This window comes from Kryptolebias marmoratus, linkage group LG2 (assembly GCF_001649575.2).
Source record: "Kryptolebias marmoratus isolate JLee-2015 linkage group LG2, ASM164957v2, whole genome shotgun sequence".
Classification (NCBI taxonomy): Eukaryota; Metazoa; Chordata; class Actinopteri; order Cyprinodontiformes; family Rivulidae; genus Kryptolebias; species Kryptolebias marmoratus.
Genome location: NC_051431.1, coordinates 28001688 through 28015710, shown reverse-complemented (window position 1 = coordinate 28015710; position 14023 = coordinate 28001688). Strand labels below are relative to the sequence as shown.

The window sequence follows — 14023 nt, the reverse complement described above, 5'->3', positions numbered from 1 at the left end:
GCAACATGAGGAGGCGTTCCTCTGCTACCGACCAAACTGGCCGGTGTAAATGCGATGCATTCTTTATCGAGCCGAGCCGAGTAGAGTGGAGTGGAGTAGAGCCGGACTTCTGAATTAGGGCCCGTGTGAAAGAGGCAAAAGTTTGCTCTCAGTCACATGGTTGCATGACAAAAATTGCATCATTTTTGTTTGCGTAGCAGCCTCGTCACCCCATTGTGACACAAGACCCTGGAAGCTCTTTATCGCACAGGGGTTTGCGCCAAGTATTATGTGACTGGTCAGTAGTTGTGGTGGGCGTGTTTATGCAGAAAAGCTGATGAACTTTAATGGAGTCATTTTGCTTCTCCTGCTCCGCTGAGAAGCAGCTGGCCGAGGCTGTTAGAAAATACAGCTGTCTTTACAACTGTTCCAGCAAAACTTATAAACCTATGAACTTAAAAAGACCGCAGAGACACAGGCAGCTCTTCATGGCTGTGGTGGCCGGGAGGAAGTGAGCCTTGGCCGGGCAGCATTCACTTCGTTGCTCATTATTGTGCACCATCATATTTGCCAAACGGCATGTACTGTCTCAGTCAGTTTAATGAACATGTCTGGTGGGAGGGAGGCAAAATTCTGTACAAGGACAGGAGAGTTAAGAAGCTGGTGGGAAGAAAACTTGTTTTAACTCTGTAGTAAGTGGGAGGAGCTTCACTGGAGTTCTGATCCGAGTGTCTTGTGGACTATGAAAAGTGAGTGCAAAAACGAACGGCTCTCAACCACGTGACTGTGGGCCGACTCTTTGACTTCTTATGGAGTATGCTGGAGCCTTTAGTCTAGTCTGAATGAAGATTTACCCTTTCCTCCATACTTCGTGCCCTGTGACTGATGTCACAGCTGATAAGGTATTAACAACTGATAGCTTTTTGACAGAACACAACTTTAAAAATGATCAGACTATCTCTTTAACAAATGACACATCACCCTTGGTAAAATTAAAAAAAATACTCCTCTGTTTATTGTTTGTTTGTTTTTTTCTCAGATGTTCTTGATTCATGTAGATCGCATCTTTCTTCTATCCATTTAAATATGCCTTTTTATAACCCATTTTGGTGTAATTAGTTATTTAATGCTTAAAAGAAAGCTCATGTGACACCATGATTGTGTGCGGGGGAGTAGGCGGGGGTTAAAGCCCCACATCACTCATGCCCAGACTCTGGTCCTGAAAACATCACACTGCAGCTTTTCTAAACCTTTACCTGCTGGCTTTAATTTTTCCAGTGAGAAAAGGCAGAGACACTTGTTTTATAATTGCTACAGGGTTGATGAATAGTTTGGGAGTTTTACTGTGATGCTGAGACCTCAGAAAGAAAACATAAATGTAGTATACCATTAAATGATCTGCAGTCTCATAACCTCTTTCAACTCAGCACATTCTGTGAAACAGTGTGTTTAAAAATAGCTCATTTCATTCTTAGTTTACCATTTGATGAGTCCCAATGTTAGAAAATAATTCCTGTACCTTTCTTTTCTATCAATAATACTGAAACTTGTTGCTAAAAAGTCAGGTAGCGACTGAGCAGAATGTAATGTCTGTACAGTCCTTTCCACAAATGAATGGTTTCCATTGTCTGTCTGAGTGACTCCATTCAGTGTTTATCTGTACATGTTTCTCATGACTTCATCCAGAAATGCCTCAGACACAAACAGATTAAAGCCCTAGCATTCCTTAAAGGAATGCATATCGCCCGCCACTTTTCAGGAGGTTTAGACTAAGATCATCTTGTGCTGAGAAAGGATGGAGTTGTAGTCCTATCAGATATTTTAAATGATGCTGTATGAGACCTCATGAGATGCTGTGAGATTTTGCAAGATTTGGTAGTGCTTGGAGTATATTTTGAGTATGACTGTCAGCTACTACCACATCAATTTTAGCTCAATATCTATAAAACTGACTAATTGCCATTTCTGTGTTTTCTAATTTGTTTAGCTGTAACAGCCATCTTAAATTGTGTTCACTCCAAAGGTTAAGAAGTTGTAGATGTATATACAATAATTACTATCCAAGAGTGTTAATAAAATCTGTCCACTAGTTCATGAGATATTTTGCTGACAGACAAACACATTCACATTAGGGCCACACAATATATTGAAAATTTAGCGTCATCGCAATATCAGTGAAAATAAGATACCAAATTTGCAAATGATTGATTGGACTGCAATAAATCATCCAAAAGGTTTTGAGAAAACAAAGCAACTGGACTTCTATTCTGTAGTTAAAGACATTTCTCTTCCCATCCAGAGAGCTTTCTCATTTCAAACCTGGAGAGTGTGGAGTTCCAAGCTTTTGGGTCACGTGCAGTAAATCAGAGACGATTATATTTCAAAAACCATACATTCATGTCCCGCTACTAATATATTTGGTAGCTTTATGGCCACACCTGGAGTAGAAGGTGATGACAGAAGAGAAAGTGAGGAGTGATGAAATAACAGTTATATCACACATCACAAGATTTTCTAACATCATGCAGTTTTAACTCACATGCTGCACATAGAGTGCAGCCAAAAGTCCTTAATTTACATTACACGGTTTTTAAACTACATTTAAATTCTCTCCTTTTTTTCTAGAATTAAAGTTTTATCAAAGAGGCTGATTTATTAAAGGTTCACCTCACCAATCAGAAGAGGGGCAGACAGAAATGAACAGGGTTAAATCAGTCCTCCACTTCCTCCACAGACAGATGAATCCACTCACCATGTTGTTGACATTTTTCAGGATGTTGGTGAGGCCGCTGATAACAATGGAGAACTTGTACTTGGAGATGTTGATCAGACACTCCTTGTTGTGTTCTGTACTGACTTTACTGTGGGTGTTCTGCTGTCCAACTTTAATGGGAAGCTGCAGGAAAAGACCAGAACAAACCAACAAGTTAAAAGCACAACATTCATCATCTTATAAAAAAGACTTTGCAAACACTTTTCAGTTTGATAGACCATTCCAAGCAGCCAGATTTTCGAAAGGTTTCTCAGAGTTAAGGACAGATTTGTCACTGAATTTTTTAATACAATCATCTTCTTATTTTCTTTTTTCTGACCTCATTCAGACATTAAAAGATGAACCAGAATTGTGCTGACACATAACAGGCAATTTAAAGTTTAAATTGGATATTTAGTTTCTCTGTTCCCAGCAGCTTGTGGCAGAGACACAATTTAGTCTCATTTATTTACTTGAATTGATGAAAATAAAAGAAAACAGCCAATAGAAAATACAAATTTAGCTCCAAAAAGCTGATTTTCAAAGAGCTGTTAGCTGAAAACTTGATAATTAGACAGATAGGACAGACTTTTATTGTCACCATACAGTACACATTTTATCAAATGTCATTGCAATCACTCACATTAAGGGAAAAAAAGAAACAAAAACACATCTAGTCGATAAAAAGAAATGCAGCAAGTTAAATAAAAACAACTTGTCCAAAGGAAGAACAAATACTAATAATGGTAATTGAAAAAGTTGAAAAATTGGACTTGTAGGAATTTACAATATTACACTGATATAGAAAAGACAGTACTGCCAATAGTACATAAAACGTCTATCGGCGAGTACAATCTAATGAACAAAGGGTTTGACATTTCTATGTTAGATGTGAAGCTAGAGCATCGACAAGGTTTCAACAAAAGGGTGACCTGTGACCTTTGACACTGAACTTGAAATCAACAGGGTTCATTGTAGATCCATGATGTGTCCAGATTTGCAGTTCAACAATTCTATGTTAAAGAGTTATCAATGACCTGTGACCTTGAAATTAATAGGGATCATTGTTGACCCATGAGGTGTCCAGCTGTGTAGTGCGACATTCATACATTACACAGTTGCAGAGTCAGACCCGCCCAGAAATCGTCCACAGACAGATGGGCGGATGAATGGATGGCACCATACCATAATACGTCCTGTCAGGGATACACTTCACTGTGAAGACAGTACAGGCGGCTGTAGCTCAATGGTTAGAGCAGTTGTCGAAGTGTCCCTAGGCGAGACAACGAACCCCTCATTGCTTCCAATGTGTGCCCCATCGGTGTATGAATGGGGTTTATGGATTAGTCTCCATAGAATGATTTTTTCAGATTAGCTTTGTAGAGACTCAGTGCTGTGTGGATGGGTAAATGTGGGTACAAATTGTGTTGTGAAGCGCTTCGAGTAGCGCAGTCCATTTCCCATTGACAGAGCTGGCAGGAGGAGCAATCAGAGTGTTCACCAGTCTGAAGGCCAGGAGGAGAAAGGTGTTGCAGAATCGGGCTGTCCTGATTCTGATGCTTCTGTACCTCTTTCCAGAGGCTATCAAGAGAGAAAAGTCCATGGTAGGGGTGGGTGGGATCTTTTAAGATGGTGTTAGCACTGGTGAGGCAGAGGTTATGTGAAATGTCCTGGATGAGTGGGAGCAGGTCGTCTGCAATCTTCTCTGCTGTCCTCATGACTCTGAGGAGATTTCCAGTCTGTTTTGGTGCATGCACCTGGCCACACAGTGATGCAGCTGGTCAGTAAACGCTCTGTGGTGCCTCTGTAAAAAGTGGTGACGATGTGTTGTTTCATCCAGCGCAGGAAGTGCAGACGCTGGTGAGCTTTCTTCACCAGAGCTCTGAGATGAACAGACCAGGACAAAGTGTCTGTGATCTGCACCCCCTAGGAACTTCCACTGCTGTATTGTTAATGAGGAGAGGTGTGTGACTGTGCCGCTTCCTTCTGAAGTCAACAATGATCTCCTTTGTTTTGTTGACATTCAGTGTAAGATTGTTTCTGTTGCACAGTCCACCTCCTCCTTGTAGGCCAAGTCATCATCGTCCCTGATGAGGCCCACTACTGCTGTCTGTTCCACTATTGCACTGAATTTGTACATTTGCAGGAAGTTGTTTAACATTTTTAAGTGCTTATTAAGATATATGGTCCTGTCCATGTCCAGGATGTCAGAGTGTGTCAGGCACAGGTGTCTCTGTGCCATCACTGTTGATGCCATCCCTCTGCCCAGAGAGTGATGGCACAGCAGGACACACAGAGGATGTAATGTGTGGTGATCCTGACCCCAGGGTTTCCCCCAGTGTATTATAAGCCTGGCGGGCCGCCATGCTTTGGTGACCCATTCGCCAGGCTAAGCTCCGCTTGTTTATTATAAATACATAATTTTTTATACACGTTTTTTTCCACCTGCACCCCCAAAACCGCTACTTTTATGTACCTTACCGCGCGAGGGTACGCGCACCAACAGTGACGCAATCGCACTGTCCCCGCCCCTGCGTGAAGGCCCCGCCCCTGCGCAAAGGCCCCGCGCAGTGTCGCGTTGTGCACCTTTTTTAACTTCGTACAGGTCGGGGCGCTGTGCACGGAGCCCTGCGGGACTCTAATAAGCCTTTAGGCCGAGCATCTTTCAGCTACCGCTGGAGTTAGCACGTCGTTGGAGCAGCAGAAATAAACATAACGAGCGGGTTTAACTGAAAATGGTTAGTTGAGCTAAAATTCAGTGGGTGGCTTTACAAGACCGAATATGGTAAGCATGTTTGGACTTATTGAAAATATTATCCATGTTTTCCAGTAAAATGATGCTATTAAATTCAGCATTAGATTAGATGTTTTGTTGTTACATGTAGTGATTCAACATGCAGCCTGTGCCACAAAAAGCACAGTACAGTACAGCATCTGTCTATTTTTCAAAATTCTCTGTTCGTATTCATTGGTCTTGACGGGAGACGTGTGTTGGTGCCTTGTTTGCACTTTTTCATTTATGTTAATTTAATTTATTTGTAAATTGTGACTTAAATTAGGATTCAAATTAGGTGCAAACAATTGTAATTGTATTTTTTGTTTAAAAACGTATTTCAAAAGTGCCTTTTTGTAAAACTGTAGTTGTATAAATATTTGGCAGAAATACCTTACAATATCACATAATAAATAATAATCAACTTTTATCTTTTTTTTTACTAAATCACGGTCGACCGGCGAACGGCCACCTACCACTGGGCTTAGCCTCTTTTCTGGGGGAAACCCTGCTGACCCCATTTACAAGAGGTGTCAGAGGGCTCCCCATGAGTACCTCAGTTCCAAGCAGGCGATTAAGCTCAGATCACTATCGGTGTTCACTTGCTCTGTAGTTGGTTTGGCGTCTCTTATAAATGAGTCAAAATACATTCAAGCTGATTTCACTCACCTCCTCAGAGAGCCAAGTTAGATTTGTATTGTTGATGTTCTGGTCAAATCTGACCAATGCATAGAGTTCAGTCATCTTGTTTTGTGAAGAACACACATTAGATTGTTCTTTTGAAGCAATTTCATATTCCTCCTCTTGATCCACATTTTTTTTCCCCATTCTTAAATTGCTTTCAGTAGTTTTGTTTGAGGTGTGCAAAACTTCCGGAAGACCATAAAAAGGTTTTGGAGGAGTTTTATCCATTTACTGGGAACTAAGAAGGAACTTGCCAGTGTAGACGGGTTACAGTGGCATACCAGTTGCTCCAGTGTTGCAGCTCCACGCCAAGCACATCCACAATTTTTCAAAAGAAACAAACAAAAAAAACACAGAAAACAAGATGGCTGACCAAGCCATGAAACAGCTCCTTCTGAATTGAATGCCAGTGTCTTGAAGCATTTCAGCTTTTTTAAAGTTAAAGGGGGAAAGCAACTTTTACAAGAGCCACACAATATGCAACTTGTGTATAAGTTTCCACAATGGAAGTAGAAAAATCAGAGCTAGCTGCCGCCGCTAACAGAAGAGTATCGAGCAAGTGACTTCAAAGTTTCCACCTAAATCTGAAAAAGCAAAGCAAATTACAAAGTACATTACAACTTTTGTTGTGAAGGCTTTGTGTTCGTATTCAGTGATTAAAAGGTGGGGCTTGTGTGCTATGTTTCATACTTTGGAGCAACAATAGAACATGATCTTCCTTCCTGTGGAAGACACTAACACAACTATTCCCACACTGTAGAACAGGACAAAAAGATAAAGTGCTGGAAACACCAAAGAAAGCGGGTCAGATAGTTCTAATGTCCATTGCCACAGAATCTGTCACTGTACTCAGCATTTTGACTCCTATTGTTCATTCATTCAATTCCCAAAATCTTGTTTGAAATTATATTAAAGTATAGAGCAAAATATACTTGTTTCTTTTAAGTATGAGAGATTTTATGCTCAGGATTTTGTTTCCTCTGCCAAACAGGTTACGTGGCGCATGGTACAAGGAACAAGTGATTCAGTTTTGGAGCTGATCCAGTCAAATATCAAGGTCCAAGGTCAAGGTCACAGGTGACCCTGTGCTCAAACTCTGCAACAGCTGAACACCTTATGGGTCAAGGATAATGCTTATTGATTTCAAGGTCACAGGGTCAAAAGTCAAGGTCACAAGTTGCTATGGCCTAGGTTTGCACTCTCTGAGTGCTTCTGCTTTTTAGTGGGATTATGGATGCATCAATAATCGTTTTATATTCACTAGCAGCCCTCTGAAACATAACTGAATCACATTCTTAAAAGGTTCCCATCACCAGTAGTACCTCTGCCAGGCCTGTATGTGATGCTCCTATGAAAATGAGGCTGCACAATATATCAAAAATGTATTGTCATTACAACTTACACACAAATCAAAAGTTTCAAAGTCTTTTTTAAAAGCGTGTATTACAGACATTCTTCAGGGTTATGTGAAAAAAAAAAGATGTTAAAACATGCAGCCTTACTGCAACATGTTTCAACTACAGCAGCTACACTAACTCTACCAGAAGAAATGGCCCCGTGCAGCAGCTACTTTGCTCTCTACTTAAAGTAGCAGCATAAATTAATGTTAACATTATCCATTTTCACATTTGAAAATCAGTTTAGAGACTTCCATGTCCTTAACATGATGCATCTAAAACAGATATTACCGAGTAGGTCAAGTTCTGCAGAAGTCTGTTCATGATCTACTCATTTAAATTCAAGCAGGAATCATCTGAAACATACAGGACAGTGGACATACAGGAGCAAACTTGGAGACCATAATCTTAGGTTATTGAAGACCTGACAGACCACAGTTTGTGCAGCTGAAGGACTGTGTGTAAGCACAACAGGAGTCCCTCAGAGTCCAGTCACCTGGTGATGACTCTGTGGCTAGGTCCAAGGTGGACCACAGGTTGAAGGCAGAGAACTTCTGAAGCACGTCATGAGATGGTGTGGGAACAAATACATAAACAGAAGAAATGAGATGACTGGATTTTTGATGAATGTGGAATCACTGAGGGAATGAAGGACTATAGATACCAGAGTGTTCACCTGGACAACAAGCAGACCTGAGACCACACTAGGCAAGGAAAAAACAAGTAGCCTTTACTTCTAGAGGAACCACAGATCGCTTCCAACAAAAGGGTCCTGTTTTCTGTAAATCTAATGGGAGTGATATTTTCCTGTTGCCAACTGTTTGGACTACAGGATTAGAGACAAAGACTGAAGAAAACCAAACAACCTAATGGCTGTCTCTGTTCACAGGTCCTATAGCTGATGGGAGAAAGTGTTACAGAGGTGCGTCATATGAAGGACAATATTCCAAACTTTGTATAACTAAACGTCTAGCATCGCTTGAAGGAATGCATATCACCCGCTGACTTTCACGTCAGAGTTTTAGACTGAGATCCTCTTTTGTTGTGAAATGATGAAGTTACAACCAAGTAAGTATGTGTTGTGAACAATTTACAGCTACTACCTCAACACATTTTATCTTAATATCTGTAAAACTGGCTCATTTTTGTGTTTTCTAGAATCGTCTGGCAATGGCAGCTATCATGAATTGGGTTAAATGCAAAAGTTAATCATTTGTAGATGTACATCCAATGATTACTTAGAGAATTTCATCGAAATCGATTCAGTGGCTTAAGACATTTTTCTAACAAACAGGGTTGACTCCAACAGCTAATGCCAACAAGTTCTAAACAAAGATGTTGCACAAGTATGTTGATAACTATGCTCAACTATTACTACACCAAATTTTAGCTCAACATTTGTAAAATTGGCTGAGTTAATTACTTACTAAAGATTAGTTGGCTGTGGTGGCCATCTAAAATTGGGTTTTGACCAAAAGTTAATCAGCTGTTGATTAGGGCTTCACAATACATCAATACAAATATCACAAAGAACTGCTTGGACTACAATAAATCATATGTCATTATATTTCAAGTACCATACATTCATCTTCTGCTGCTAATAATATATTTGGTCAAGCCAACAGACTCTCTCTGACCATGATGCCACACCAGATTTAGATGATAGTGATGACAGAGAAGAAAGTGAGGAGTAAGGAAACTGTGGGTATATCACAATTTAAATTGTCATTGCAATAATAAATAATATTGCGGATTGCAAGTTTTTCTCATATAATGAAGCTCTATCAATTAAAAAATTACTTTCTGAAACTTTCATTGTATCTCGTTGTAAACAGAGTTACCAAAACAAATAATAATAAAAAAACAATCAGACTTCTATTCTGTAGTTGAAGATGTTTCACTTCACATGCAGGAAGCTTTCTCAATTCAAAGTTGGAATGTGGAGTTCCAAACTTTACACTGTATGAGATGCTCTGTTTATGCAGCAAAGTTCACATGCAGATTAATCTCATTCCCCTCACATTGGAGAGTCATTAAAGTCGTTGTTTGCCTGGCTCACAGAGAGATGTTTTCGTCACATGCATGTATATGATTTAAAGGGACTGGGTATCAGGGTATTAATGATATGCTGTAAGTTTTAGAAAGCTGAAATCTGAGACCTCTGTTTAAAGTTGTTTTTCTCATTTGAAATAAATGGCTTCCTTCACCAACTCTCAAATATTATATTAATAATATTTCAGAGGGGGTAATACATTTAGACCTAGTGGTTTAAAAAAATTATCAGACAGGATATTGACGCAGCCAGAGAAGGACGGATTGACAAAATTACTGAACTTTGCACTTTCGCCACAAGAAATACTTGTGGAACTAAGTCTTATTTAAATGTCCTTCAAACATTCAACCATAGGACAGGAATGTTACAACATCTCTCAGTCAGGACCAAAACATCGTTTTCCCAGCTGATACAGAAAGATGCACAGTAGTGCTCAATACTTCTGAATACCAGGGAAAAGAGAACCACATTACTAAGCAACAGCAACACATGAGACCTCAAAGAGGAACCCACCAGCATAAAGAATTTCACAGGCTAACAGACTATCTGCAGAAACTGGAAAATGGCAAAATAATCAATCAATCATTTTACGTCAGATTATATACAGGGTGAGAAACTCCATGTTTCTATGGACTTCCTAGTCAACACAAAGAAGGAACACCACTCAGACCCAATGTCAGCAGCGTGATCTAAGTGACATATAATATTGCAAATATTTGGCTGGTATTTTAGCTCTTCTTGTTGGAAACACACCACATCACAAAGAGGACTTCAGATTTTGCAAACAAAATTCAACATTTGAAGCTAGCTCCAGGAGAAACTCTGGTATCATTTGATGTTACTTTACTTTCCACTTGAATACCCACATCAGAAGCAGTGGAAACCATTAGAAAATGACTTCAACAAGATAACGATCTAAACAACAGGACCAAGTTTACATCGTACCAGATCTGCACCCTGCTGGACCTCTGTCTTTCCACCGCTTTTTTTCAAACATAATGACGTAATGTTTTACAGACAGAAGCATAGTTGTGTCATGGGATCTCCAGTGTCACCCATTGTGGCTAAACTCTACATGGAGGAAGTGGAACAAAGAGGGAACGAAGACACATCAACTCTGTCAACAACAACATCAAGTTCACCAGAGAGGATGCGAACAACAACAATCTCTCATGAACCAATCAAACAAAGACACTAATGACTCTCCAGTGGGAGGGGAGTGAAATTAATCTGTATGTGAATCTTGCTGCATAAACTGAGCACCTCGTGTAGTTTTAAGATTGGAACGCCACACGTTCCAGTCTTAAACTGACAAATTTAGGACCGGATGGGAGGAGAAACATCTTCAACTACAGAATAGAAGTCCAGTTCCTTTGTTTTATTTTTTATTTTTTTGGATTTGCCATGTCCTGGACTGAGAATTTACACCAGCAAACAGACAGAGTTGACTCCAATAGATACTGGCAAAGTTTTAAACCCAGATGTTGCACAATCATTTAGCTCTCAGAGTATGAGTTGTGGATCAGTCTCAGCTACTACCACTATGGATTTTAGCTTAATATCTGTAAAATTGACAGAGTTAGACATGTTTGTGTTTGCTAAGACTGCTTTGCTGTGGCAGCCATCTTATTTTGGGTTGCCTCCCAAAAGGTATCAGCTGTAGATGTACATCCAATATATACTTTCTGAAAGTTTCAATAAAATCTATTCAGTGATTCATGAGATATTATGTTAACAATACAGATAAACGAACACACACACACCCTCAACACAGGCATAACATTATTGCCCCTTGCTTTGGGCAGCAGGCAACAATCTTCTTCTGTCAGCATCTCCACAGCGCACCACCTGCCTCCATCTCATCCTATCCCAGCATCCTCCTCTGTCACACCAACACTCTGCAGAACCAAACCATCAAAATATATAACAACTACAGAGAGAGACGGAAGCTAGACGTTAAAGTCACTGTGTACAAGCGTCCCCCACTGACTGGCTGCAGAACAACTTTTAAGCCCCACCCCTTCATGTAAACGAATAGGACCTCTTCTTGACTAAAAAAATAAATAAAATACACTTCAGATAATTTTTTTAAGGTTTTGATTTTTGTTGATTCGTGTAGCTTTTATGTTGCTCCTGTACGCTCAAATGTGATTTTTTTTTTAAATCAGTTAAGTTTCAGTTAGTTATTTGAGGCTTTAGGTGTCATGTGATTACCAGGCTGTGACTGACAGCTTGTTAGAGAGCTGGTAAAGTGTGTTGCTCGGCGTTTCGCTTCAAGGGTGCAGCCTCACGTCCCGAGAGCGCAGGTGTGGGCTCCAAAAATACAACGTGGCGGCACCCAAAACAAACCCGACACTTTGGCTTCAATTTTATGCAAGGAGAGGAAGCAAAGACACTTTGTCCATCTCTATTAGTGCAAGCGATCCAAACTCTTCACAAGCTACCGGTCAAACACCCAGGTGTCCACAGCAGACGGTTTCCTCGGTTCTACTCAGCTTTCTGACCTGACCTGACAGTGTAAAGGAAAAAAAAAAAAACTCCTTCAACACATTCACATGTAGCTTTCTTTCATTAATATCATTGTGCATGGAAAGTATGTAAACCTGTATGATCCATCCCATAATTATAATTTTTACTGTAATCAATCCACTCCATCAAGCACAGCTTGAGATGTTAACAATTTGGACGTCTTAAAGTCATGTATGTCAGTCACTGATCAGTATCATGAACAGTAAGTTTGATGTGAGATTAACTCAAATTTCCTGAAAGCTTTTAGTTTGACATTAGGGGGAATAAGACATGGATAGAACCTAAAGCTACTTACTTTTGACCACAGTAATCCTATCTGAGCTGCTAAAGCCCAGCTCCAAGCCCTAATCTGTGGAAACTGAGACTTTTAACAACTCCAAACTTAATTACTGTTAAACAAAGCATTTCAGCACAATCACCTTTACTCCCAGTATAACCAGTTATTACACTTATTTACTAGTGAGTAGCCCACACAGTCTAAAAATGTAATAATACAGTTCAAGGCTAAAAAGCTTTTGTTAAAATGACAGACAAAAACAGTTCTGCAAATGGACACTTCCACAGCTTTTAAAGGAAAAAACAAACTCACTGAAAACAGCATGGATGTATGAAAACAAGTCACTAATAGATAATGATAATTAAGCAATAAATCATTAAATAAATGACAAACCAATCAATAAACTGATAAAAACAAATCAATCGATAAAACAAAGGATAAATCAAAAAAATATAATAAATAAAGGAATAATCTTCAAATAAAATCAATAAATAAAAGATAAATCTTGAAATAACATTTAAAGCAGAGGGTAAAAAACAAGGGTAAAAAAAACAAGGCCATCTGTTTTGTTGTTATAACTTGATGTGGTCAGAAGTGGTTCTGCTTCTGGTTCGTCCCATCATGTCTGTAACTATCAGCTCCCATTTGTTTATAAGAATTAGGCCTGCTAAAGTTAGCTAAGCTAGCATAGGAACTACATGTTAGTAACCGGGTGGGGGCACATTAATGTTCTGGACCCATAACACTGTGCTCGCGGTACTGAGGAGTGCAGTCCCTGAGTCCAGCCGAACCCAGGTCAAATGTAGCATACATGATAGTTGAGAAATGATGGTGGCTAAAGGACCAGAGCCCATCTTCTTCAGTGTTTGTAGCAGCTAGGTCAATCATGGTTCTGCACAGATTCTGGTTCCGACCTTTAACTGGTCTCTGTCAGTCTACATCCTACAGGAGCCTTGACAGTGGAGCCTGGAGACTCCCTGAAACCTGCTTCAGTCCAGTCCGGAACCAGTCCATCTTACCTGCTCATCAAATCTGTTAATCACGGCCTGGACCCATTCCACTGGTTTGTGGGCCGCCATGGCCGGCCGGACCGACACTCAGAGCCCCGCTGACAGGTCCAAAGTACGAAGCCGAAGCCGACACCCTTATTTTGACATGAAACGGTGCTGTGGGTGGATCAGAAAGGACGGAGCGGCCGAATCCGTTTCTCTTTCTGTAGGATTCACCATGCCACCGCCATGACAAACCACCGGAAGTCTTCATCGGTTAAATTGATGGGAGTCGATGGATCAAGGTACCTGAAATGAAAGCACGCAACTTCCCGGACAGGGCTCCACATCTCCTGCTGTCCGTAGATATCAAACATTATAAGGAAGATAAGCGAAAAACTTAAATTAATGAAAGACCATGCGCTTTTTAAGGAGACTAGAAGTAACCGATAATGTGTTCGGTGTTTCCTATATTTTGTTTCTTTATTTAATTTACAAAAAAAACATCGATTTTCTTATAAGGATAATAAAGCTAGTTAGTGGAAATATCAAATTTTAATTGTACATAAGCAAATGATGTTAGCGTTGTA

At 40.0% G+C, this 14023-nt stretch overlaps 1 protein-coding gene across 3 annotated transcripts in view; it reads right to left on the bottom strand.

Moving 5' to 3' along the window:
- nf1a (neurofibromin 1a) overlaps positions 1-13725 on the bottom strand; it is a 148698-nt gene extending 134973 nt beyond the window's left edge. For all 3 annotated transcript variants that reach the window (XM_017432166.3, XM_017432168.3, XM_017432167.3), the window contains exons 1-2: positions 13464-13725; positions 2732-2875 (exon numbers count right to left, since the gene is read on the bottom strand). In XM_017432166.3, coding sequence (XP_017287655.1) covers positions 2732-2875; positions 13464-13523 — 204 coding nt within the window. In that variant the 5' untranslated portion in view covers positions 13524-13725. The remainder of the gene's footprint in view (positions 1-2731; positions 2876-13463) is intronic.
- Between the last annotated feature and the right edge of the window lie 298 nt (positions 13726-14023).